This window comes from Tribolium madens, unplaced genomic scaffold (assembly GCF_015345945.1).
Source record: "Tribolium madens isolate multiple individuals breed KSU strain unplaced genomic scaffold, Tmad_KSU_1.1 Scaffold_20;HRSCAF=117;Tcas5.2_LG4, whole genome shotgun sequence".
In the NCBI taxonomy this organism is placed as follows: Eukaryota; Metazoa; Arthropoda; class Insecta; order Coleoptera; family Tenebrionidae; genus Tribolium; species Tribolium madens.
Genome location: NW_025400985.1, coordinates 12,620,763 through 12,648,032, shown reverse-complemented (window position 1 = coordinate 12,648,032; position 27,270 = coordinate 12,620,763). Strand labels below are relative to the sequence as shown.

The window sequence follows — 27,270 nt, the reverse complement described above, 5'->3', positions numbered from 1 at the left end:
GTCAAAATCTTGTACCTTAATGTGGCTCCCTCTCGAAACCAAAAAAAAGTCACGGAACTAATGAATGCGACTAGCCGCGTGAAGGGAAACTTCCTTCATTAATCAAGGAAGCCGTGGTGGGGTTTTGTTAAAAGAAAATTTAAAAGTGGTGAATTTTTGAATTATTTGCAGTAAATAATTTATTAAAACAACAAAAAACTTTAGTTTTACAATAACTTTTTTTAAGTACAATTGTTTGTATATTTTTAAAATTTAAATTTTTGACATTTGACAGTATGGTGGGGATAGCGTCATAACAATGCAAGTTTGCTGACCGTTTGTTTTCAATGTGTTTTTAATTTTATGATTTTATACCAAATGCAATTTGAGAAATCCAAAAATGCATCGACAAGATATGGAACAAATTCTCAACAAAGTGCAGTACTCGACGTCATGCCATCAAAAATGTGTAATACTTTTAACGGCATTGTATAAAGCGGTGAGTTTAAATTYTGTTTCAAAATTTGAATTTTTGAGTAATGAGTGCCAAATGGAGAAGAATTCTGTTTAGGGTCTTGTATAAAAGCTTTCTGTGTTTGAACTTTGTTCAAATTAAAAACTTAAGTTTCAATTCTCGTAACGCACTGACTAGTTTATAAAGTTATGGATGTTAAATCACATATTGAAACAAAACACTGCCTTGTGTTAGGGGTAGGTGGTTGAAATTGTAAACMTGAGTTTATGAGACGTCGTAAAGGTCGTCGTAAAAATTTCGAGAAAATCTAAAAGCGCCTTCATAGCATTATCAATTTTTATATTTTAGACACTTCAAAGTGGGTTCATTCCACTGTTCTTGGAACTCCTGCAACTTACGATCCAGAGACCATCAGAAAACAATATTTACACAACAAGAGTGTTACGTTTTTTGTCTCACTTCTGCGCTGACGTTACCAAAACTGAGTCAAAAGAGACCGAGACTCATTCTTTTCTCACCATMATCATGAACAAAGTGTTCCAGTTGAGTCATTTAGAAGAATACAATATTAGATACAATTCTTGTTATTTTATTTCAAGAGTTCTCCAGGATATTGGTGGAGAAGTACAACTAGATGTAGAACTCATTGATGGAATACAGTCTACGTTACTTGAACGGATGCAGGTATTATTTCGTTTTTGGCTTATTTTTTTGTAATTTTWGTTTTTAGGAAACTAAAGTATCCATTCGTTTAGTAACGATGTCAGCCCTCGTCAGGTTGCAAGACCCTGGAAACCCGGAATGTCCTGTTATGAAAGCTTATACAGAGGCTTTATGTAGCAGTAGTGCAAGCGTGAGAAAAGATGCACTTGCACACATAGCACCAAATAGGGAGACTATAGACAAAATAAAAGAAAGAGTTAAAGATGTTGATCCATCTGTTCGTGAAGCTGCCTTTCATCGATGTGGCGACATTAGTCCACAATTTTTGAGAATTGTGGATAAACATATGATTTTAATGTGCGGATTCAAAGAAGCCCATCAGAAAGTGAAAACCGTCTTCTATGACCATCTGTTGCCAAAATGGTTAACAGATTACAATAATAATTATTTGAGGTTTATAGCTGCTTTGAAACTTAGCACCGTTGAAGAAGATATGGATCAACTGGTGTTTTTAAGCAAAAAATTAATAAAGGAATTTTACAAGTAATGCGAAACCAATGTTGTTTATTTGCAATGACTGTTGTGTTTTAGCAAACATTCAATTTATGATCTGTTAGCACATTTGCCAATCAATGGGGACAAGCTGATCAACACTGAAGACCTATCAAATGAAGTAACTTTGTTCTGGAATATTTTAGTTGAGCTCTTACGTGACTCTGAGGATGTGGATGAACACCTGAATAGTATTTTACCAGACTTGACTCCGTTTTGTAACTACATTGGAAGGTATGAATGAATGAAAATGTTATTTTTTTAAACTTGGTACATTGTGTCTGTTACCACATTATTTGCAGGATAATTTCCATTAAATCTACTGAACAAATGGACGAGTGGAAGAGTCTTGAGTACCAATTTGATCTTTTAAATTTATTCGGGATCGCAGAAAATTACGATTACTCCGATGAGGTAACCAATATATGATGTACTTTTTTTATTATTTATTCATTATTAGGTTGGTAAACGTACGATGCACGCTCTTACAAACAATCTGTTACAAAGTCACAGATTTACTCCGAAATTGACCGAAAAATTAGTGTCGCTAGCTCACAAATGCAGCAGTACAGTTGAATTTTTCATAAATGATATGTGCCAAATCATTTCCGAAATAAGAGAACCGTTGATAGAACAACCTTCCTCGCAGGACCAACAGAGGGAAAATGCGTTTAAGGTGAGTGAGTGTGTTATAGGATTTGATCAGAGGTCGGGAGTTTTGTCCTGAAATACGGTTGAGCTTAGACTAAATTTATTTACAAAATATGTACAGGATGTTGCATGTGTATGCAACCAAGATTATACTATATGACATCTCATTTTAATTAACTATTTTTTTATTTATTTATTTATTTATTTTGAACTATTAGTGACTTAACTTAACAATTTGAAATCTCTTAACTTATCTGGTAGTTTAACATTTCTGCTATTTCTGGTATTATAACAGTTTTGGTTTAATTTTACATTAATTTCACTTGGGCTAGTTTCATCACTTTTTTCCCTGTCAATCCTTTCTGATGCACTAGTTTGAGCACTGTCTTCAACGATTACGCTACTTTCAGTTTTTTCGGTTTCACACGATTGTGAATTATTTTCATCGTCACTCTCATACACATAGTTAGATCTATAGCTAGTTTCGGGTTCAGGGAGATTCATATCATAGCTTGCTGGTTTAATAAAAAATTAATTTCTGATGATGCATCTCCCATCTCTCTTTTTTATTCTAAAAGTCCTGTCACCTATCTTATTTACAATGGTACCTAATTGCCAGTTACTTTTAGGTTTGGCTTGAAATAATATTCTCATACCTGTTATTAATTCTTTTTGATTCCTTATTTTAGTGTTATAGTACTTTTTCATTGTATCTCTGTTCTTGTCTAGAATGGTAAATAGATGTATTAATGATTTTTGGTCTTAAATTGTTTTCCAACATTGGTAAATTTTCTGCTCATTAGTATTTGAGCCGGTGTAAATGAATGTAGAATTGGGGTGTTGCGAAAGGCTAGAAGAGCCAAATTAAGGTTTTTTTGCTTTCAATTGGTTTTATAATTATTTTTTTTTGTTTGAATGGTTCTTTCCGCTTGTCCATTTGACTGTTGATGATATGGAGGGGAGTTAATTAATTCAAAATTCCAGGATTTAGCAAAATCTATTTATTGTTGGCTTTTCAATTGTGTTCCACTATCAGACATAACAATTTTTGGGATTCCATGTGTAGCAAATATTTTTTTTAATTTGTTTATAACGTTTTGTGAGGTGGTGTTTGATTTTAGATTGACTAATTCCGGGTATTTCGAATAGTAATCTACAACTAGTAAATAATTTTCATTATTAATGTAAAATATGTCCAGTCCGACTTTTTGTCATGGTTTTTTGATTATCTCGTATGGTATGAGAGGTTCTTTTATGTTTGAATTGGAGTATTTATTACAAATGTAACATTTTTTAACTAGATTTTCAATGTCTTTAGAGAGACCTGAATTTCTGGCTCTCTCTTGACATTTTTGAATACCTAAATGTCCGGTGTGTATGTTTTCTAGAATTTGAGGTCTCATTCATTTTGGAATTATTAGTCTCTGGCCCCAATATAAAAGTACATTATTTCCTAAGGTGATTTCTGATTTTAATTTGTAATATTGTTTTATTTCAGGGTTATAATTTTTTATGTTGTTTGGCCAATTATTTTCCATGAAATTTTTTAATACATTTAGGTCTGGGTCAGATTTCCTTTTTGTTATCAATTCTTTTAATTTTTCGTCTGTAACTGAAATATTTTTCTCAATTAAGCAAACGTGAGATTCTAGATCTAAATTGGCATCATACATTTTTTTAGAAATGCCCTTGATAAGTTGTCTGCGATTATTAATTCTTCATATTTTTATAAAGTTAGCAACATTTTTTATAAATGTGCTGGACATGCATTTAACYGTTTATTGAAAATTGCAATAAGTGGTTTGTTCAGTAGGATTTGATCAGAGGTCGGGTGCTTTGTCCTGAAGCACGGTTGAGCTTAGACTAAATTTATTTACAAAATATGTACAGGATGTTGCATGTGTATGCAACCAAGATTACACTGAGTCACTATATGACAGAGTGCTATCGGTTACTTAATACTTATAATAATAATATTTTCTTTACAAGGCGTCCAAATTGCGGGTGCGAATCAATGTGTTCCAAGAAGAACACAACGAGGCCATCGAGGAACGTGACTATGAAAGAGTCTTGATTCTCGAAAATGAGTTGGTCAAGTGCAAGCAACAATTAGAGGAGTTACAGAATGAAGTTAATGTGGAAAAAGTCCGAGTCATAAAGTCGGATGACGAGACGTTGTGTTGTTGTTTGGATATTGTGACAAACGTTCTTGCATTGCCGGCTGTGACAAAATTGACACCGTCATTGGTCGCGTGTAGGGATAATTTTTTGATACCATTGATCAAGAACACGAACCCAAACATACATTGGAGAATTATAAAGTGTTTGGGTTTGTTTTCGTTGGTCGATAAGGAGACGGCTAATGTGTACGCAAAGATTGTTTCTATTCCGGTAAGTGTTTCGTTTTTTTGTACCAATCAAAATTAATTTTTTATTTCAGATTGCTACTTATCGATCCGTTGAAATACATCATGTTGCGGCATTGATCCAATCCATGATGGCAACACAAGATTTAGTGATCAAATACGGTATTGAAATTATAAGTGGTGAAGAGTTGTCAGCTTCTGATTCGACTTCTGATCAAGATTTACAAAAACGAAAACTTTATTCAGCCGACAACTACACGAAAGAATCTTACAAAATTGACAAAATAACAATTCCGTACCTTTTTGATATATTTTTAGACATGTTGGATGACGAGGTTTGTGATTTTTTTATTAGAATTTTAAATGACAAAGATTTTGTAGAGTGATGATGTTCGTTATCAAGCCGTTCATTTATTGGGGATTTTGGTTAAAATATTTCCAATAACTCCAAATGTACTTTCTAGGATTTTGCTCAAATGGTACAATCCTTTAACCGGTATTAATTTTTTATTTAAGTTTTTGTGAAATCTAATTTTTAATTTACAGAGAAATTTGATAGTCATCTGCAAGTTGCTTTAGGGTTGGTGATAAACCAAGTCTTTCAGTGCAGAGAGTTTGGTGAAATCATAAAAGAGTCAATTTTACCAACACTAACAACTTTAATTCGGGCCCCAAGAACCAGCCCTTTGGTCGATGTCGATACTGATAACGTTTTGAAGTTTTTCTCTGAAATGGTGAATATCACCGTGTCAAATAACAGTTGTAAAATGCTAGCTTTGGATATTTGTATAAAAATAGCGGAAAATCCAAAAGATCGTATCGTCCCCCTTCTTGTAAAGTTGTTGTGTCTCTTAGAACTGAATCAAGAGGAGGATCTGACTGAAATTATAGAACGGAGTGAAACTCTTTTAGAGGTAGTTTTAATTGTGTCAATTTTGCATCTAATTAGTTATTTACAGACTTTCAAAGATAAATCATTAAAAAGGCACATTGAAAAATTTATTGAGAAAAATCGAAATAAAGAGAATCGAGACGTGAATAACTTAGAAAGTACAAATGGGTCTGAAATGCAAGAAACGAACATTTTAAGTAAGTAGAAATATTTGCTAGGATATGTAATTAATATTATTTTTTATGTCCAATGTTCCTAAGCTTTTCTAGAAACTTTACTTGGTTACAAAATAAATCTTTAACATTTTTTTATGGAACTAATACACCTCGTAGCTATAATATAGTTTGATTTTAAGGGGAAATTCCGGTGGACAATGAACACAATTGTTCAACAGTATCACAAACTAAAAGACGAAAAAGTCGTATTAGTAAGGAGTGTGTGGTACTTTTAGAAAAGTTAAATGAACCAAAACCTGCCGACGAAACGACTCTTTACACAATTTATGAAGCGAGTATGGAGGTGGATTTTTTATTATGTGATTATTGGTACCTACATTGCTTTCTTTGTAGATGGAGGTGGACGATTCTTTAATTATTGAAACTCCCACAACAACTTCAAAAAATTCGAGTGGCCGAAGTATTAATGTTGTAATTTCTGAAACCTCTGAATCGGAGTAAGTTCATTGGGTTTTTTTTTTCATTGTTAATTTTTCTTTTAGTGATTATGGAGTGAACACGAGGCGGTCAAAGAGATGCAGAAAAAAGAGAAAAGGATGTAAATAATTTTGTAATTATATTTTATTTGTATAACGATAATATATTGTTTTTTGTAGACAAATTATTAAATTTTTTATCCACAACCAGTCTATTATTAGATCATAATACCACTACTAGGAGACGTCATATGATATCAATAAAACACACGGGTATTATAAAAAAAAAATTATTTATTTAGTTCTGTACTTTTAAGCTGTAAGGAACATCAGAATACTGTATAGTCTCAACTTTTCGTTTCATTTTACTTCGTATTAATTTATATTTATGATCTTGCCACTTTTTTTCTATTCTCAGATTTTCTACAATTGCTTCAGTTTTCGGTATCTTGAAAATAAGGTATTGTTTTATTTTATTCCAAATATTGGCTTCGTTTCGTTCTAATAACCAATAAAATGGAATTAAGAGACATTCGGTTTGTGTGATTGACACAATTTGTCGATTGATTAAATCTTCACCGATGTTAAAGCAAGATAAACGATTTAACGTACAAACCTAAAAAATAAATTCAGTGAACTTTTTCACAATAATCCAGTGTTGTACGTTAAGAAAACAAGCTTTTTTCGGTAAATTAAGAATCTCGATGACTCTACAAGACCCTTCCGTTATGAAAAAAACATAACTTTTTTGATCCCGTGGTCCACCAAGAATCACACAGTCGGGCGGGAAATGTTTCAACTGAGAAATATCACAAAGTTGAGTGATTGTCTCTTGGCTCCATTGTTCAAAATATGAAAAGTACGCGATTCTTTTTCGAATGCTTTCACTCTGAGAGCTATTCATGTTTCAACTGATTTTCAGGCGAACTAAACTTTTAAAATCTCATAGAAATAAAAGAAAAATATGTTTGGTCGATATTAAGTAATAAAATCACGAATTTTCCAAGCTCGTTAGACCGATTGACATCTGAACATAATGGAAATAGAATCGATTTAGGGCTGAAAATTGTTTTGTGGAAATTGGATGGTGGCATGAACGTTTATTAATTTATGAGCGGTGGTTTCGACATAAATCTGTTCACGTAAAAGTTTTATAATCAGCGTTCTATAACTGAGTGCAAACATTCAATTTTTATTCACAAATATAAAGTAACTAGCTTGCACCCGTGACTTCGTCCACGTAGATTTTCAATATAAATTTTTCTTGTTTCTTAAAGAAGAAATGTGAAGTTATTCTGTTTATCTATTTTTTCTTGATTCATCAACTCAAAACAACGTGGGAGCATCAGAAAGCCGATTTTTAAAAGAATGACGAAAGTACGTTATAAACGCTTCACCTCGTCGAATTTTCAAAAAGTGTCTTCTTAGTGCATTTCTACACCCTCAAATCTCAAAATTTTATATTTTTATTTAAATGTTTGCACCTAATTTCATCCCGTTATAGGTTGGTTTTTAATGAGTGCCTGATTAGTCACTTCTCTACTCTCTAAGAAAAATATTTTCCAAATTTCATGTTTCTATATCTTCGTTTAAACATGTACACCTCATTTTACCTTAAAAATTGATTTTTAAAAATCTCGTCTTAGTGCACCTTTACAACCGCCAAAGAACATATCTTCTAAATTTTATGTTTCTATCTTTGTTTAAGTGTTGACAACATATTTCACCCTCTTGTAAATAAAATTTCAAAAAATCCTTTCTTAGCGGACCTCTACACCCTCTAAAGAATATGTTTGCCCAATATTATGTTTATATTTTCGTTAAAATGTTTAGTCCCCATTTAACCCTGCTTAGAAATTGATTTTCAAAAAATCCTCTCTTAGCGGTCCTCTACACCCTCTAAGGAATATGTTTCCCAAAGTTTATATTTTTATCTTTGTTTAAATGTTTACACCCCATTTCATCCCTTTATAGATTGATTATAGAAAAAACCTCTACACACTCTAAAGAACATATTGTCCAAATTTCATGTTTTTCACTCCCTTTTCTAAGGGGGTAATAAGTTTTTATTTATTATTTAAAAAAAATCTTGTCCTAGTACACTTTTACAACTGATAAGGATCATATTTTCTAAATTTTTTCTTTCTATCTTTGTTTAAATATTTACATATTTCATCCCCGTAAAGATTCATTTTCGAAAAAATTTTTTTAGCGAACCCTCTAAAAAACATATCTTCTAAATTTAATGTTTAAACTTATACAACCCGTTTCACCCTCTTTTCTAAGAGAGTAAATAAGTTTTTACTAATTATTTTTGAAAAATCTCGTCTTAGTGCACCTTCACAACCGCTAGGAACATATCTTCCAAATTTTTTGTTTCTATCTTTGTTTAAAGGTTTACACCCCATTTCACCCCCTTAAAAGTTAATTTTTTAAAAATCCTTTCTTAGCGGACCTCTACACCTACTAAGGAACATACCTGACAAATTTCTTGTTTCTAGCTTCAGTGGTTTAAGCTGTGCGTTGTCTGTCAGTCAGTCACGGAACTCTTTTATGTATACAGGGTGCGCCAGAACTCGCGCCCCAGAGAAAATTTTCAAAATTTTGACATTTATTTTTTGACATTTGACAATTTTTTATGTTTATTTAATGATACTGATGATCTTGTATAAGTATGTTTTTTTTACAATTATTTAGTAAAGCGACAAAAATTTCACCAATAAAAGCCCCAAATAACATTGAATAGTTGAAGACAAAATACTTTGGTCGTCAATGTCACTTGAGTGACATTAAATTGTAAAGCATGCTTTAGGACTGTTAACCTTATTTTTAGCTACTGTCAATCATAGTTGACAAGTTGTACATATTTTTGATAGAAAGATATAATAGCTGTCATTAATTTGAAATTGTCATTAAAAAAAAATCATTAAAGCTTGAATTACATTAAAGTGTCAGAAATGTGACGACCAAAGTATTTTGTCTCCAACTGAACATCAGAGTTACAATTTAGGATACAGCTTCTTTGTTTCCTCTTCTAGGAGCTTGTACCAAAAAAACTTAGAAAATTATTTTTCCAACAGAAATAAATAGAGTCAAAGTGCAAACTTTAAACCCTCATAACTTCGAAATTTTTATAGATAAAATTTTTTCCATGCTCCTGGTATTTTACCTTATATGGCATTTTTCTCTAGGGCGCGAGTTCTGGCGCACCCTGAATAGATAATTAAATTACCTTGCATATGAAAAGTTGGAAAGTATTTATGACATTTTCAACTACATTTAACAACAAATGATATGAAATACACTACTCCAAAAAATTAAAGGAACAAACTAATTTCCTAAATTTTTTGGTGATTTTTCTTAATGAAAAATGGTCATATCAATTTTTCAAAAAAATAATTGAAGCTTTAAGTTTTTTATTAAACTCTGTATAATTTAATTTTTAATGTTTTGTACAAATTTTTGTAACTTTATTTAAAAATATAATACAAAATGCGATACAAATAAGTTTAAATACTCTTTGGCACATAGAAAATGAAGGATTCAAAGGTACTTGAATACAATAAATCAGAATAATTTACAATTGCACACTTTCCCAGTCTCTACTGTTACTGTTAACATACGTTGCATCTTTATTCGATTTCGTGCTAAATGGGTTATTGTCTTTTAGTACACTTTTATTTTGCGGCATATTCACGTAATTGTCAGAAAACTTGACGATGTCCTTCTCAAATTTAACCTGTCCTTTCTCATCAACGACAGGAGGTAGGTGATAGGAAGGATTTGAAAAACTGTTGGGTGCTACTGGACTATTGCAAGAGCTTTCGCAGTCCGACTCGTTATGAATCCCCAACATTGGCGCGAGTTCGTTTCTGGTTGCTTCGACTTTTCTCGTTTTGTTGACGTCGAAATCAAAAACTCTTGGGTCGTCCACTCTCGGACTGAAGATATTTGCAGGCTTCATGCAGAGGTAGCCTGGAGTGCCTTCGTCGTGAGGCAAATCGTTGACGTACTGTGGAGTGGAGAGATTTTCGAAGTTGGGAGGACTCAACATTGCGAGGTAGTCGCTGTGGCCGTCCTCGAGGCGTTGAGTGTTCATCACGAGGTACGGGTCGTTCAAGTCGATGTAATGCTTTCTGACGGTGTCCTCGAGGAGTGATCCGATTCGTTCGGAGAGTTTGCTGAAGGATGGCCTTAAGAGGGGTTTGGCGTGCCAACAGTCCGACATCATTTTGTAGCTAGAAAACAAGAAAAAACAACATTCTGTTAGTGTTAGCCCAGTCAAATTAGACAAATCGGTGAAAATTAAAGCTTACAAAATGTCCTACAAAAATGGTCCTTTGCATTTTTGTTGTAGGACTAACCGTAAGCGAGTTATAGGGCTGACAAAAAACATCATTTAAAAAAATGTGCTTTATCTGCATTAAAACAGAATTAGTCTTGTAATTTAAAAAAAACTGACAGTAAATTGAATTTACTGTGTCCAATACTTCATTAAAGAAAGGGGGAGTCACGAGGGAATATAAATACAAACTCATCGTTTATGTAATTTATGCAGAATTTTCTGTAGAAGTCTATTTCTGTATAAAAATTTCCTACAAAAATGGTCCTATTCATTTTTGTCGTAGGACTAACCGTAGGCTTCTAAAGTTTGGAGTCTACATAAAATTGCATTAAAAATCCTTTGAAACACATTTCAATAGTTTATGGTAAGTATTTATATGTGTAGAGCGTTCCCCAACTAAGCTGGTCTGCCTGAAAGGTGACTCGGGTGTAAACATTTAAACGGAGATATAAATAAAAATTTTGGATGAAAGAGAGAATCAATCTGTAAGGGGGTTAAATGGGGTGTAAATGTTTAAACAAAAGATATAAACATAAAATTCTTTAGAGGTGTAAAGGGGCACTAAAATCAGATTTTTCGAAAATTAGTTTTTAAGGGAATAAAACGGTGTACACATTTAAAGGGATATAAAAACATTAGATTTAGAAAGTGAAACATTAAATTTAGAGATTGTAGACATGCACTTTTCAAATTTTAATGAAATAAAATAGAGTTTAAATGCTTAAAATCAAAATTAGAAACATGAAATTTCGAATTTTAAGAGTGCAGAAGAGCACTGAGACGACACTTTATGAAAATCAACATTTAATATTTATCCATAAACATAGCCCATGCAAAGAACGTGACTATTATAACTGAATCCTATACATAACATTGGTAATTATCTAGCTTTATAGAGTACCTAAGCCTATGGAATGGTTTTATAAACGGGCCTTTTCCCATTTTATATCAGAAATACACGCGGACAAAGTCGCAGGGAAATACTAGTTCAGCATATAAGGATGACTCGGAAGACTTGATAGACCCTCGTGGCACCTTCTAATAAACTGTTGGATCCAATACATTCAATTTACTGTAAGCTTTATTCAAATCATCGATACTAAATCATTTATTTATTAATATTGTACTGAACAAGACTGTAATTCGGTTTTCAATGTTTAAGTTGAAGACGAAGATGCAGCATATGAGGCCGACTCGGAATACTTTATACACTCTCTAATGAAGTGTTGCACCCAATAAATTCAATTTGATTTAAGTTTTTTCAAATCACAAGATTAATTCTGTTTTAAATGCGTTTTTTTAAATGATGTTTTTTGTCAGTCCTATAACTCGCTTACAGTTAGTCCTAAACAAAAATGCAAAGGACCATTTTTGTAGGAAATTTTGTAGGCTTTCATTTTGATAAGCAGGCAAAAACCGTTAGGAGTAATAGTTTCCGAGATATAAGCAAAAAAACAAAAAATGACACCTTTAGACCCCTCCCCCTCCTCGAGCTCGCCCCCACCTTCGGGGACTTTTGATATACAGGATGATTCTTAAATAGACCGACAAAATTTTATCCTTGGTAGAATCAAATGTTGGAAAAAATATGAAAAAAATTCTTTGTTTAATCGTTCTCCAAATAAAATTTATTAAAGTTATTTTTGAGGTAAAGCGTACGCCACTGATGTGTTTGTAAATAGTATTAGCACAGGTAGTGGAAACCATGGTATTAACATAATGAAAATGTACTTGATCATTGCAACAATTCATAAACGCCGTAAGTGGCACYGATCAAGGGGGTTTCGCCCCTAAAAGATATAAACGTAAAAAGGGTACAGTTAATCTTCGCTTATCCTTGGGAAGCTCTGATAAAATTATGTTGGTCTATTTAAGAATCACCCTGTATGTTTACCCAAGAATAAAGAAAGCGTTTAAAAAAAATTCCAACTCTCCAGGATTTTTTTCCACCGCTCGCCCTATTTTTGTCTAATTTGACTGGGCTATGTGATTTTTTTGAAACTTACATTTCTTTCGGTGCGTATTCGGGGGATTCCATTCTGTATCCATCCAGGAGTTTGTTGTAAAGTCTTTCGTCGGCCTCCATTCCGGGATACGGAGTCTTAGCTAACGAGAAAAACTCCCACAGGACTATCCCAAAGGACCAAACATCAGATTGAGTCGAAAAAATTTTGTCACGGATTGACTCAACAGCCATCCATTTGACCGGCAGGGGGCCCTATACGATATTTCGCTTATTATAAATCCATCACATTAGAAAAATACTCACGTCTCCTTTTTTCTTGTAGTTGTCACTTTTGTACATACTTTTAGCCAACCCGAAATCACAAATTTTTACGACGTTATTATCAGCCAAAAGAATATTTCTTGCCGCCAAGTCACCATGGAGCACTCTACGAGACGCCAAATATTCCATTCCTCTAGAAACTTGAAAAGCCCACGCTAGAAGCTCTTTAGTGCAGATTGGTTTGATGTTGTCTTTGTAGTCTCCGTGGTAATTCGAACGCCATTCTGGTTGGACACTGCTGTTGTTGCTCAAAATTACCTCCTCTTCATCTGGATAAAAATTTAATGGAAATTTTTGTAAGGTATTTATTTAGTACTAACCCGAATTCGGAGACATGGAAACAGTGGTGATGTCTGTTTTGGCTGTGGTGGTACCACCATTGTAGTTGTCTCCTCGGTAATCAACCATGTGGGGGCTGTTTCCATTACTGTTTGAAAACGATAAGGCGGCGTATTTCATGTATGGTGATTGGGTATTACTGAAATTATTTATTGCAAAWTAAAAAATTGCGATTCTTGATGAATTATCGAAATCTCTTAAAATACAGCGTGTTCTCTTTTTATTGTTACAAATTTAAACAGGTGATAGAATATACTATCGCTTTGGGGCAAAATTCATAGAAATTCAAATAAGAATAGTTATTTATGTATTAAGGGAGTAAAACAACTACATATTTTGATCCCGAGAATGTAGGTTTTATTCGAGGAATTAACGATGTTTATTCCAGAGATGCATACAAATCTTTTCAACCAATAGGCTAAATGAATATCAAAATAAGAAAATGATAAATTTGTCAAATAATTTGTCAAAATATTCAGTTCATTCAAATGCAATTAATAAGTAACAGTAATTAAAAGAGTAAAAATCATCAGTATCAAAGAATATGTCAAAAAATACTCAAAAGCTTCAATTCTAGTTTATTTTAAACTCAAAAACGAGGGATTAAAGCGTCACTTTTTTCCCTGTTGGAAGGAAATAATTATTTAAAGACTGATTTCGGTATTTCTTGCTTTAATTAAATGAAARCTTTTTAAACAATTAAAGTTTTCAATGAAATGTGATACAAATCGAACAAAACCAGACGATACTACACAATAATTGCTAGATTTTGCATTTTTTTAAAAGGGGTTTTTATTAATTTTTTTGCAAATATAATAAAATAATAATGGGAAATAACATTTGGAAAGAAAATTGTAGATTTAGTGATTTTCAACTTACAAAACGAGACAGTTGGAACATGATAGCGATTTCTCGCATTGAGATTCGACAAACTACACTTTAAGCTTGATTTAACGAATACTTACAATAAAAAAATATAATTTTGATTTCCAATAGTCTCTAGAAATCAAACAAAGTGGAATAACATTTGTTTTTTTATGTTAATTATAAAACTGAATAATCAGTACTTTTGTATAAAATTCACCCGTTTTTTTGTAACAGATTGGAAAAATGTCTTCAAATAATAATCGAAATTTACGTGTAAAAATTGCAAAATAAAATGAAACAAGCGGTAATAGAAGTAGGTACAATGTGATTTAGCAATTTTTTGCATTACTGAACAAAATTTAAAAAAGCAAAACAACACGTATTTTGATTTAGCGATTTTTAGTATAAAATGGATTTGAATCATGCAAAATAATATTTAATAATAATTTAATAATAATATTTAAATAGTATATTTAATACCGTTTTTTTTAATTGGAAAAAAAATTAAAATTCACAGATTTATCTCGAATCTTTGGACTGGCATTCCATTATTTTTTTATTGTACAAGATGCTTGGAAAAAACAAAACGTTGGAAGATTTTGGAGAGTGTTTCCTTAGGTCAAAATAAGAAAAAAATTTTTCTGAGGGAGCTAGAGCTCCCTGAAGATGGCGGGAAAATAGTATATTTTAATTATCTCAGTAATTGGGAGACAAATTTACAAAAGTTTGCACCTGGAGTAATTTTTTGGCGGTGATTCTGTTYGTGATCAAAAACTGTGTACCCTAATTAGGAAAGGGAGACATTGGAGTTAATCTGTTTAAGTAATAAAAGTTTACTTGACAAATTAAAAAAATATATTTTTTTGTGTAATTTCGGATTTATTGGTTAAATTTCTTCAAAAAATGTCTCTTGTGTAATTTTTAGTATGACGAACTGTTTTCGAGAAAAACGAGATTTTCTTAAACAGTGCACCGACTTTAATTTTGAAAAACAAACCTCGCAGTGAGTTTTCAATTAAAGTTAAATTATCGCTTTAGTTTGTTTTTTCTATTTTGACCCAGGAAACCACCCACTGAAATCTTTCCACGTTTTTCCGGAAATCATGTATAAAAACTACACATTTTAGTTRTTTTACATAAATGGTTCCTTACCTTCGGTTACTTGACGCAGAGTAAGTCCTTTCCAATATTTCCTGACCAATGGTGTAATCAATGTGTCCTGTTTTTGGATCGACTTGGTCAATGAAATTTTCTCGATGACGTAATAAATAATTTTGAAGGTTTCCATATCGACAAAATTCTACAATTACAAGAAGTTCTCCTAAAAACATCGATTTAAATAACAAGCAATAAATTAATGAAATTGTTACTTTTAGCGACGTTTTTGGTACATGCTCCCAGCAAATTGACAACGTTTAAGTGTTTTCCTAAATGTACCATTATTTTAAGTTCCGATGCCAAAGCTTTGATGTACGTGTAATCAGCATTTTTCTTGACCATTTTTACCGCAACTACAGTGCTTTCTTCACCTTCAATTATTCCTTTGGCTACACCTTTCATAACAACACCAAATGCTCCCGAACCGAGTTGTTTACCTTAATAGCACACGAAATTTGTACTTTATTTAACAATTTATCAACCAAACAAACCTAATTTAAGCTTCTGGATTGGAAACTCCCATTGTTTGTCATAAGGTAACAATTCAACTTGATCATCAATCCCAAGATCCGGATTTAAGTTTTCTATAGCTCCTTTTTGGAAGTTCGACAAGCCGATAAATTCGAGCTCTTTTTGCAACTTTCGCTCGTTTCGTACTTTTATTACAACGAAAATACAGATTCCAACTAAAGTAACCACTAAAACGATTATTATCCATAAAAGTTTGTGATCCAAAGCTCCCGAATCCAGATTGTCTAAAAGATATTTGTCACATTTGATTCCTTTACAATTAAATTTGAAATACCTACTTTTAAAGTCAAGATGGACTTTCTTTGAGACTGTTCCAGCTCTATTTGACACAACACATTTGTAAGTACCTTTGTCCTTATAATCCAGAGCAGAATAATAGAGTTTTTGGTTGCCATTTTGGAAATGTGTCCGATTTGATGGTTGAATTACTTGGTCATTCTATAAACATCCAATAAAAACATTTTATATTTTTTTTATCAAAGTGATCGAAATTTCTGAATTTAAACAATAGTCCAGTCAAAATAGACATCTCAAATAACTAAAATTCCGACAGAGCTAAATTTTGGTGGAGATCTTGGGTAGGAATAAAGTGTCAAATGTCCCCATCGATCCCATGTGTGCTAAAAAAGTTATTCGGGATCAAAGGTCAAAATTTGAGGTTTTATGGATTTCCTTCGAAAATGGTAAGTTTTATCAAAAATGTAGCCCAGACAAAAATTATAGATCTTAAAATTATCTACAGAAATGGTCCTTATATCTCAGGAATCACCATTCCTGAGATATCGCAATTCTAAAAGTTGAAGGAGTCAGGTTCTACATGATATGCACATACAGAGTGCGCCAGAACTCGCGCCCCAAAGACAAATGCCATGTAGGGTAAGGTACCAGGTACATTGAAAAAATTACAAAAAAAATCTATCTATAAAAAGTTATGAGAGTTTAAATTTTGCACTTTGACTCTATTTATTTCTGTAAGAAAAATAATTTTCCAAGTTTTTTTGCTACAGGCTATTAGAAGCGGAAACAAGAACGCTGTATCCTAAACTGTAACTCTGTTTAGTGTTGGCTTTTATTGACAAAATGTTTATACCTTTACTAAATATTTATAAAAAAAAGATATACAAGGTCATCAATATTATTAAATAGACATAAAAAAATGTCAAATGTCAAAAAATAAAATAAAATAAAACTCTCATAATTTTGAAATCTTTATAGATAGATTTTTTTTAAATTTTTTCTATGTTCCTGGTACCTTACCCTACCCATTTATCTTTGGGGGGCGAGTTCTGGCGCACTCTGTATGTTCATATGATGTAGAACGTTACTCCTTCAACTTTTAGAATCGCGATATCTCAGGAATGGTGATTCTTAGAAAAAAAGTATAAAGACCATTTTTGTAGATAATAATTTTAAGATCTATAATTTATGTCTGGGCTATTTTTTTGATAAAACTTACCGTTTAAATCTAAAAAACTTCAAATTTTGACCTTTGAATAACTTTTTTAGCACACATGGGGACTTTTGACACTTTATTTCTAATGGTGTACCCAAGTTCTCCATCAAAATTTAGCTCTGTCGGAATTTTCATTATTTCACCACTATTTTTATGACTAATTMGACCSGACCACTATAACASAGCCATGTCTCTAAATTATTCAATGTTGCCAACTTAGTTTKAGACTCACAAACCACTTTAAGCGAAAATTTAAAGACCGGTAATACATTACATAAATTACAATTTGCACAAATAYTTATTTTATTGTTTTACTTGCCTTAGTCCACGTYATYGTTGGTTTAGGRACTCCTTTGACTATGCAATAAAAYGCCACTCTGTTCGGTAATAACAACTCCATGTCCTTCTTCATATTATCTTGCACGATAATAGGCTTAGTTGGTTCTTATAACAAACACAATTATTAATTACAACTTGAAATTAATCAAAATCGCTCACCTGAAATTCMCAGCGTAATATTTTTGGATACAAATTTACCACTGATTGTTTTAACAACACAACTGTACATGTTAGCATCATCAAAATCCACTTCAAGTAAATTCAAAGTCAAACGATTGCTGTATTCGGTGTGACTAGAATCGATTCGGTGTTCTAAAAAATAATTTTACCAAAAACTCTAACATTTGATAACTCTTATACTTTCATCATTTTCTAAAGGTTTGTTATTACGCAACCATTTCATATTTGAACTGTAATTATGAACTGAAGCCCCACATGTCATTTTGACTGTTTCCCCAACTGCAACCTCTGCCTCATTGCTTTCCTCATCAACATTAACAGTTGTGTCAAAACCGAAGATGTCTAAGCCATTCTTCACATCTGTTACGTAATACGCTTTGGTGATTTTATCCTCACCGATGGAATTTTGCGCTAAACATTTGATGTATCCTGTATTCAAAGAGTTAATCCTAACACGAGAAACAATCTGCAAGCCTCTTCTTTCGGCACTTGTTTCATTAATCTGTAATGGAAAAATGTTAGTTTTCAAATAGGTCGCGTATTTTTTCTTAAACTCACACTATGAAATTCGCAGGAGTTGTCCAAACACGGCTTAAAAGACCAAAATATGGTAGCTTCAGGATGAGCAGCTACAACACATCTAACTTCTCCCATTTGATTAACTATGTGAAACTCGTCACTTTCTAGAATTACTGAAGGTTTATCGGTGACATTAAGAAACAGAACCAGAGCTTTCGTTTCAAAGTCGTTTTGCGCTATGAGAGTGTAATTTCCGTAATCAGTGATTGCAATGTCTTTGATTTTCAAAAGAGCCTCGGATTTGGTAAAGCTTATTTCGTATTTATCTTTTCTTTCGTTAGAAATGGTTTCGTTGTTGTTGTTTAACCAGAATAAGTTGGGTTGTGGATGGCCGTTCACATCGATACGCCATTGGACTAGAGGTTCACCGGCTGTTTGAGATATTGAATAAAGACCGTTTTCTTCAGTTAGATTAATAAAATGTTCGTCAGGGCCTAGAAAAAAAATTATTAACAGATTTTTSTAACTGTGTTGAATCATTTACGATAAATGATGACATTGAGACTATTCACGCTGTTATGATTTTGGTTATCACTGACATTACAGTAGTACATCCCCTTATCTTTCAAAGTAGTTTGGTTGATGGTGAGTAACTGGGTGACCATGGAAGGGTCCAAAGCCGTTTTCTGTTGAGACGACAATTCCATTCGTTGCAACTTTACAAAGAAAGATTTAACAGAAAATTCAAAAGTTTTTGAAATGCTCACATCTGGTGGTCCTGTTGGTGTAATCCAGTTGATGGTAATAAACGTCAGTGCCTTGACTTTGCATTCCAAAATTAATTGTCCACCAACCACAGTATGCCCACCGCTGATTTCCTCCAACAGCGGTTTCGGTACAGAATGTATAAGCGCTAGAAATTTGTCAAAATTGCAAGAAACTAAACAATGCTAAGCAGATTAATAAGAAAATAAAAAAGCACCAAACCAACACCGAAACTGGATCAGACAGACAAGCCCCAAAGCCAGAAACATCGACAAACTACTTACGAGACACCTTAAGATAAAAGTTTATTTCAAAMTCAGTCGTTCCTTGTTCAAAATTACAAAAATATACCCCTTCATGCGCAAGGCTTGTAACGTAAAATCTAAATCCAGTTTTCGGGTCAAACGTGGTGTTTTCTACCTGGAAATAATAGAGTATTACAATCCTGGCGAAAACTTTAGAAAAAGCCATTTTCGCGAGGATTGGTTTTGGGATCATACATACGTTCCACTTCCATTATGATTGTTATAGAAAAATTGCGAAAGTCATTGGTGAACTTGCAGACGTAAAGTTTTTGGTCTTGCTCTTTGGTGTTGTTAGTAATGAAGCCGAAATGGGGATGGAAACGGTACATGATTCCCTCTTCATCAATTATGCCGAGATAGACCTTAGGTTTCTATCAGATAAGTTGTACAACTACATAAGTGTTAGTAGACCAGGCGATCTAAACTGCTTCCGGTTGTTAATGCATATGTACAAGCCGGAAGTGGTTAGGGAATTTTCATAAGTTATTTTAAGCTATTCATTTTACATAGGACAGGATTGTGACCAATACAAGGCTCAATAAGCATTTTTTTACAAAAGTACATTTACTCAGAATTTATGTTCTTGTATAAACAAAACATCCAAGGAAAAATAACTACAGAACAACGCTATTAAGGCAGAAGTGTACTTTTCTCTCTTACGAACAATGGGAAAAAAAGTAAATTTTTGCAATCATGCACATTGACGCTAAGAGCAGTTTTTTTTTCTAATCAAGTTTTGTATTTAAAGGAAAATTAATTATTAACTCAACATAAAAATACATACAGAGTGTCCCAGCGAGTTGAAAAAGTCCATTAGTGACCTTTAAATGGTAAAATTAAAAAAAATGTATAGGACCTTGATTGGTACTAATCTAGTGCATCACCTAAAATTATTTTCAACCATACAGCGTGTCCCAAAAATAAGTTATGATACAAACTTGTGTTATTTTAAATGAAACAACGTATGTTTCTTGGCATTTTTGGATGAAGCCTTTAAAAACAATGTTTTTACGCTAAACTTTTATTAGTCAAATTTGCTTAGTTTTAGAAATAAGACTTTTTTTTGACGAAAACATGCACTTTTTAAAAACTTATTACACAAAAATTAAGACAGCTAGAACACATTTTTTCTTACTTCTGCAAAGAAGAAAGTACTACAGAATTTAAATCTGTAGCAATTTTTTAGTGTTTTGCATTTGTAAAAATTAATAAATTGAGAAATTTGTTAAAAGTTAAATAACTTAAAAAATTTAAGTGGAACACCCTATTTTTTATTTTTAGATCAAATAGATTGATAAATTGTTTATCTAAAAAACTAAACTTTTACTGTCTAAAATTGATAAATGAAAAGTTTAACCTTCAATATTAATTGTAGCAATGCCTATCAATATCTGACCATTGTTGATACTCTGGCAACCGTAGTAATTCCACCACGGATCACTTCTCCGTTGATTTATCCAGAGATAATAAAAGTCGTTAGAAATACTGAAATTTGAATAATTTTATTGTAAAAATAAAGAATAATGGATAATAAAGGATTCAGTTTAACATAAATGTGATTATTAAATAATATTTCTTCCATCTCTTGTGCAACTGTGCACTTTTTGCCTACTGAAACAATAGTAATTATTTTTGTTTAACGTTAAATATCTTTTTAGTTATTTATTATAAACACCTAAAAATAAACATTTTTAGAAAGACAATTTAATAATCTTTTAAATGCAAAAACAATAAGCAGGGTGTTTTTCTATTTAATTTTTTTAGGTTATTGAACTTTTAACAAATGCCTTCATTTTTTTATCTTTGCAAATGCAAAGCTTGTATGTAATCTTATTCTTCGCGGAAGTAAAAAAAATATTTATAGATGTCTTTGTTTTTGTGTAATAAATTTTAAAAAAGTGCATGTTTTTTAATCAAAAAAACGTCTTATTTTACAAACTAAGCAAAATTGACCAATAAAAGTTTAACTTAAAAACATTGTCATAAAAATATACATTCGAAAACGCGAGACATATGGTGTTTCATTTAAAAAACACAAGTTTGTATTGTAACTTATTTTTCAGACGCTGAATAGTTGAAAATAATTTTAGCCGATGGACTAGATTAGTATCTATCAATGTCCTATATAATTTTTTTTAAATTTTACCATTTAAAGGTCACTAATGGACTTTTTCAACTCGCTGGGGCACCCTGTATATATACCAAAAAGAATAAAGTTTTGTCAAATGTCAAAAAATTGGTTTCATTCTTCCAAAAACTTTTGTTATAAAAGTAAAATAAAATTTGCTTTATTTACAGCATAAAAAATMAAATAAAACTAGGATACCTTAATCCCATCTATGTAGGTGAGTTCAACTTGCACGTCGGGAGAAGTTGGTCTGCATGGAATCACAGCATCGCTGTATTGAGTCACAAAAATAGTGTCTACGTCTTCCACAGTTGCAGATAAATGCTCATCATCTGGAATAATTTTTAGAAAAGTGTGGGGRTACTTTTAAAAATGTATTTACCTTTAATGTAAAGATAAATGCTTGCTACTAAATCGTCGTCTGAAGGATCAATATTTGTACCATGACACTTGTAGAATCCCGTAAAAGGGAAAGTGGCATTAGTTATGAAGATTCTGCTGGCGTATTTGAAAGTATTGTTCTTTGGTAGAACGCTTACGGTGTTTATGGTTGTCCAATGGGTGTAGTTTTCGTCCTAAAGGATTGTAACGTGCTGTTATTTGACTTTATTCTTGTGATGAAGGGTCATACCTTAACTTCTGGAACCTTCCACGTCAACGGGGTTTCCCCTTGACATAATACAGTGAAATTATCACCAACATTGATAATCGTTTCGTATTCCGAAAGAATTTCGGGTTTGATATAATGAAAACAATTCACTGAAATAAGAAAAATTCGTTAAAATTCTGCGGCTTGTAAAGTTCATTGTATCAAGAAGAGGATGTGTTAGATTTTCTATCGGTTTCGAGTAGGTTTCTGTTTCCTTTGATAGCGTTTGTTTTGTCGAGAGCATTTAGAAGTGGCAAAGACAAATTGGATGTAATGATGGTGATAAACGTTCCTTGATTGTTGGAGACAAACAAGTTGGAATCAAGAAATGGCTAAAATAAATTAACCCTCTATTTTTATACTTTAATAATAATTAATTAACACAACTGCTTCTGAAACAACTTTTTTGTTGAAAATATACCCTATTTTTTGAGAGAGAGAAATTACACTCTTTACTTAAAAAAATAGTTTGTTTATATAAACAGAAAAAAATTGAGATTACACTGATTGTTTAGGTAAAATAACGAATGTTTAAAAAATATCCAATCATATTTTTTAATATATACAGAGTGTTTCGTATTCATTGTTACAAATTTAAACAGGTGATAGAATATTCAATTCTAAGAGAAAAGTTTCCTATGAACATGTAGCGAAACATGTAGCAAAAGGGTGTAATAAATAATAATAATAAATTTTTATAAATTCCATAGCTTCTCACAAAAAAGAGGTCTTCTTTTTACCCCATACTCCTCCATTTTAAGTATAAAGGTTATATCAGTTYTACCAGATTTTGTAATTTTATTGTAAGAACCTTTTGGTTGTACAATATAAAATTTTACGGTAGATAATGATGATGATTAGCCTTCACAATAAGATGTCTTGACAAGGGTGGTTAGGTGATATTTACGACACCTCTCTGTGCGTCAGAAGAAAACATTTATATTTAAAAATTAAATTAAAATTTAATCGATATTTACAGTAAATATAAAGTGTTTATTTAAATTTGTGATATGAGTGTGTTGTGAACGGACCACAATTTTTAATACGCCCGGCGAGGTGTCAAATGTCAGATTAATAACTTTGAAAACGATGATTTGTTCACAATCACACTTTCATGGAAAGCTTTGACGCCAAATTTAAAAAGACACCCTTTATTTACTGTATTACAATTTGCCAATTTTAAAATTAACTCTTTTCCAAAATTCTGATACAATTGTTAGCTAGGTAAAGCGTTTGCAGCAACTCCGGTACTGTCTGCAATAAATCACATAACAAGCGTGCCAAGATGATCGGTTTGAATTTAGAGCAATCATAATAAAATTTTATGGTGTACAACCAAAACGTTCTTACAGTATCTATAATGGTTTCTGAAATATGTATTGGCAAAAAACTCACTAAAAACCAATTCAAGGGCTTCCTTAATAACCAAKTTTTGTCATCAAATTTAATGTTCTTTCGTCTGTTTAAATTTGTAACAATTAAAACGAAACACCCTGTATTTTTTCTTAATAAAGTATGGGTTACATCTCGTTAAAAACTACAACATTTATGTAATCGCATCCTCCCGAATAATCCGAATATACAAAATTCTGGGTAAAAAATGCGTAATCTATTTTTGTATACTACTTATGTGTAATAAATAACGGGTGTTTATCTAAAGGCGTGATATGAGTGTGTTGTGAACGGACCACAATTTTTAATATGTTTGGCGAAATATCAGATTAATAATAATAACTTTCAAACGATGGTTCGTTCACAATCGAACTTTCATGGATAGGTTTGACGCCAAATTTAAAAAATACCCGTTAGTTAATTTTGATAAGATTTTGGTTGAATAAAATATTTCCCAGAAACAAAAATCTATTTTTGAATAATTATGTCAAACTTACTATGATTAAGTGCAAAGATTACAAAGATAAACAATTATGAGTATTATTCTCAAATGTATCAAAAATCGTATCATATAGGAGCATAAAATTCTGCAAAACGATAAGTTGCGCATTTAAACAACACGACCACTTCCTTCCTATGACCTCAGCTTAAGAAGACTTACATTTTACGTTTTTTAAAACATAAGACGTATATAAAAGATATGAACGTAACTTCAACTAGAAATAGAAGCTGAATCATGTTTTGTTTTGTACTTTAGTTAATAAATAATATTAAATGTCACAGGTAATAAAGAAGTAAAATAAAACTGCATCAGCATTCAGTGAAACATAATTGTTATTTTATTCCAAAATAATTTTGCAAAAATTTAACTCGATATTTTTGGTGTAAAAATCTTTGTTTGTTTTTTCTTCAATCATTTGAACTTTTAATTTCTGTATAACAGAAGAATCTGTATTACAACTGGACTCTACTGGCACATTTAGAGCCAAAAAAACCCTACTCTTTCATACAAAAAAAAAACATTATGCTAAGTGCCAGAATGGCGTTAGAAATGACATGAAGTAATCTTTATTAATGATGAAATTTTTAGGTAGTTTTTATATTCTTTTAAAACAAAGCTGTCCTGAAAAATAAATTTGTACTTTTCTAATATGACTTTTTAATTCTTTATTATTTATTCCGATAAGAGATATTTAAAGTTGAAACTAATAGGACCCTTTTTCAGCGTATTTTTCATTCCTTTGTCAGGACAAAGAACAAATATTATATTTTTTTAACACAGACGTTATAGTTATAGGTATTTTAGGTTTTTKATTTTTTACGTTTTCATAGATTTACTAATAGAATAATACGAGTAGTAGYTTCTCAGAAAGACAGAATCTTGAAAAACGTTACTAAAACGTTTTTTTTATATCTATAATTTTTCAGAGAAAAATATTTCCCCCTATTGCAATGTCTTTTCTAAGGTTAGAGTAGGTAAGTACCAAGGTAGAATGTTATTCAAGTGATTTACTATGATCACTCCGAGGTTAACTACAATTTACTACGAGTACCTACTAAAAATATATTTTTTGTGTACTCAGTGGAAAACAGTGAAAATACAGGGTGTTTACGGTCTTGAGGTTGAAATTTAAATGAGATGATATTCACGGTAGAAGAAAACTGATAATTAATTTTGTATTATTTGTTTGAGAACTCCTGCTTCGACTGCAACAATGGGCATTATTATCATTACCTTGTAAATAATAATCACGACATCCAATTTGTTATTTTAATGTTTTTGCCATCCATGTTCATAAATTTGGACAAAAAATAATAAAAACGAATCAAACTTATTGGAAACCATTTCGCTGGAAGAGATTAAACGGAAGATCTTCGAATTTTGATAAAAACTAAAGCAAAAGCAAATCAAATGATGACAGTGTCAAAACTATCCATTGTCATGGATACGATTTGTTTATTTACAATTTTATCTGAACAAGGACATAATCCCAGTGACCCTCAAACCGTGTACCAATACTTTGAAGTTAAATAACATTCTTAATAATAACAATTGTGCGAGTTTTTTTTTCTCGGTTACAGTATTTCTGTACTATTCTATTACTAGGTCAATTTTCAATTCCAAGACCGTAAACACCCTGTATAATTGACAATTAACGCAATCGCCACACGAAGTTTGTTGTTGTTAATTGCATTTTTCTGAGTGAATTAATTTTGGCCTTATATTTTTTAATGACAAATAAACAAAATACCTGTTACCTAAATGTATTTTATTAAAAAAAATATTTACATTCATTATATCAAATATTAAGTCAAAATCTTTTAAGATAAGTGGCAGACAACAAATTTTCACTTCTATGTCCACATTTCAGTGTTATTTTTGATTATTGATATTGTATCCATCTTTAGCTATAAAAACAATAAATACATGTATAATATACATAGTAAACATATTTTAACGGTTACAGGGTACAGTACAAGTAATTCAATAGTGTCGGACATCCAACTGAGTTAAAAGTTTCCAAGACAAAAAAAACGTTTGAGCCTTTTATCACTACTCGAAGATGTAGCTCTTTAAAGATTAGATTTTGGATTAAGTTTTTGGCCGTTCCAAATATGTAATCTTGAATTTAGTTAGCGGAAACGGTAGATCTAGTAAGACTGAACAACAGGTATCTGTTGAAAACAATCACCAATTTCCTATTTGTGTCAACATTGGTAACAAAAAAAGGATACCTACATGAGAATATGAAAATTGATAATTCTGTTTTTTTTTTTTCAAAAAAAAATAATAAAACTTGAAACATTAATCTGAATTCATTTTTATGCTTAGCTTCGAGAGTTGGTCCGACATTTTTGAATCACCCTGTATTTTTATGCATCATCAATGTATACCTAAAGTCAGAGATAAAATATCAAATATTTACTTCAATAAAATTCAATTAGCCATACAAGAAAGTAAATAATATTCACGTGGTAGGTACAGAAATAAAAAAGATGACAAATGCAGTGATCCATGAGATTAGTCATCCAGGTAGCACCGCAGAATCATTTCACCTAAATACTTAGACACTTACTCAAGAAGAAGAATAAGTAATAAGTATTGGGTAACAACAACAAGAATGTATGCGAGAACATACGCTGCATTTTAATTACTTTTTAAAAACCCAACTTATTCGAAATTTTGACTACACGAACAGGATTTGAGAGACGCAACATGTTATTTGGAAATTCCACAATTATCACCGTTGTTTTCTATTTACACTTGAAAAACTTAAGATAAGAATTTTTTATAAAATCATTAATAATTCACCTTCATGATTACCTTGTCAACGAAAACAGAATATAATAATGTGCGGGTATCCACTTACCAAAAAGTGAAAGTTGGAGAAAAATAAATAAAACGACACAAAACAGATTGAAACTTAAGGCCATAACTAACACACAAATAAAATGTTTATTATTTTGTACCAAATGTCATTTATACGTAAAACTAAAGCATGATTTTAAATCTCGCGTCTTGTATTGAGGCATAAACTACAACTACTGCGTGATGTTTTCTAAATGTTACTGTGGTAGGTGTAACCCGTTTTCGAGTGAGTACGTCTTGTTAGGCAACTGTCAAAACACTAGTGCATCTGGAGAAGAAGATAACAAGAGATAATGTTGTTTTCGTCTACATGAGTGTGACGTGATAAGATAATCGATTTCCTATTCTCAAAATTTCTGATTATTTACARTGTAACCGTACCATTTGTATTTAATTATTCGGTAAAATGTGTT

At 31.7% G+C, this 27,270-nt stretch overlaps 3 protein-coding genes across 5 annotated transcripts; 1 reads left to right on the top strand and 2 right to left on the bottom strand.

Moving 5' to 3' along the window:
- Positions 1 to 287: 287 nt before the first annotated feature.
- On the top strand, positions 288 to 6,547 carry LOC123004930 (condensin complex subunit 3-like). Of its 3 annotated transcripts, XM_044398461.1 has the most exons (15): positions 288 to 478; positions 803 to 1,138; positions 1,185 to 1,660; positions 1,709 to 1,903; positions 1,972 to 2,083; positions 2,130 to 2,345; positions 4,310 to 4,711; positions 4,761 to 5,021; positions 5,068 to 5,182; positions 5,233 to 5,600; positions 5,646 to 5,775; positions 5,934 to 6,097; positions 6,148 to 6,251; positions 6,297 to 6,352; positions 6,411 to 6,547. In XM_044398461.1, the coding sequence occupies exons 1-15, from the start codon at positions 380 to 382 to the stop codon at positions 6,530 to 6,532; spliced, it is 3,156 nt and encodes a 1,051-aa protein (XP_044254396.1). In that variant the 5' UTR covers positions 288 to 379; the 3' UTR covers positions 6,533 to 6,547. The 3 variants fall into 3 exon arrangements, with proteins under 3 accessions (XP_044254396.1, XP_044254397.1, XP_044254398.1); XM_044398462.1 differs by having other exon boundaries at positions 6,297 to 6,437; XM_044398463.1 differs by lacking the exon at positions 288 to 478 and having other exon boundaries at positions 1,010 to 1,134.
- LOC123004931 lies at positions 6,529 to 7,134 on the bottom strand. Its single transcript, XM_044398464.1, has 2 exons — positions 6,895 to 7,134; positions 6,529 to 6,846 (listed from the first exon to the last, which is right to left on the bottom strand). The coding sequence occupies exons 1-2, from the start codon at positions 7,132 to 7,134 to the stop codon at positions 6,529 to 6,531; spliced, it is 558 nt and encodes a 185-aa protein (XP_044254399.1).
- Positions 7,135 to 9,629: 2,495 nt separating this feature from the next.
- On the bottom strand, positions 9,630 to 27,064 carry LOC123005473 (vascular endothelial growth factor receptor 1). Its single transcript, XM_044399249.1, has 19 exons — positions 26,859 to 27,064; positions 22,078 to 22,205; positions 21,829 to 22,021; positions 21,645 to 21,778; positions 19,518 to 19,689; positions 19,016 to 19,161; positions 18,793 to 18,964; positions 18,288 to 18,742; positions 17,910 to 18,231; positions 17,709 to 17,861; positions 17,530 to 17,654; positions 16,036 to 16,195; positions 15,718 to 15,981; positions 15,439 to 15,663; positions 15,221 to 15,389; positions 13,183 to 13,340; positions 12,845 to 13,131; positions 12,582 to 12,793; positions 9,630 to 10,468 (listed from the first exon to the last, which is right to left on the bottom strand). Exons 1-19 carry the CDS (start codon positions 26,920 to 26,922, stop codon positions 9,808 to 9,810), a joined length of 4,200 nt encoding a protein of 1,399 aa, XP_044255184.1. The 5' UTR covers positions 26,923 to 27,064; the 3' UTR covers positions 9,630 to 9,807.
- Positions 27,065 to 27,270: the final 206 nt, after the last annotated feature.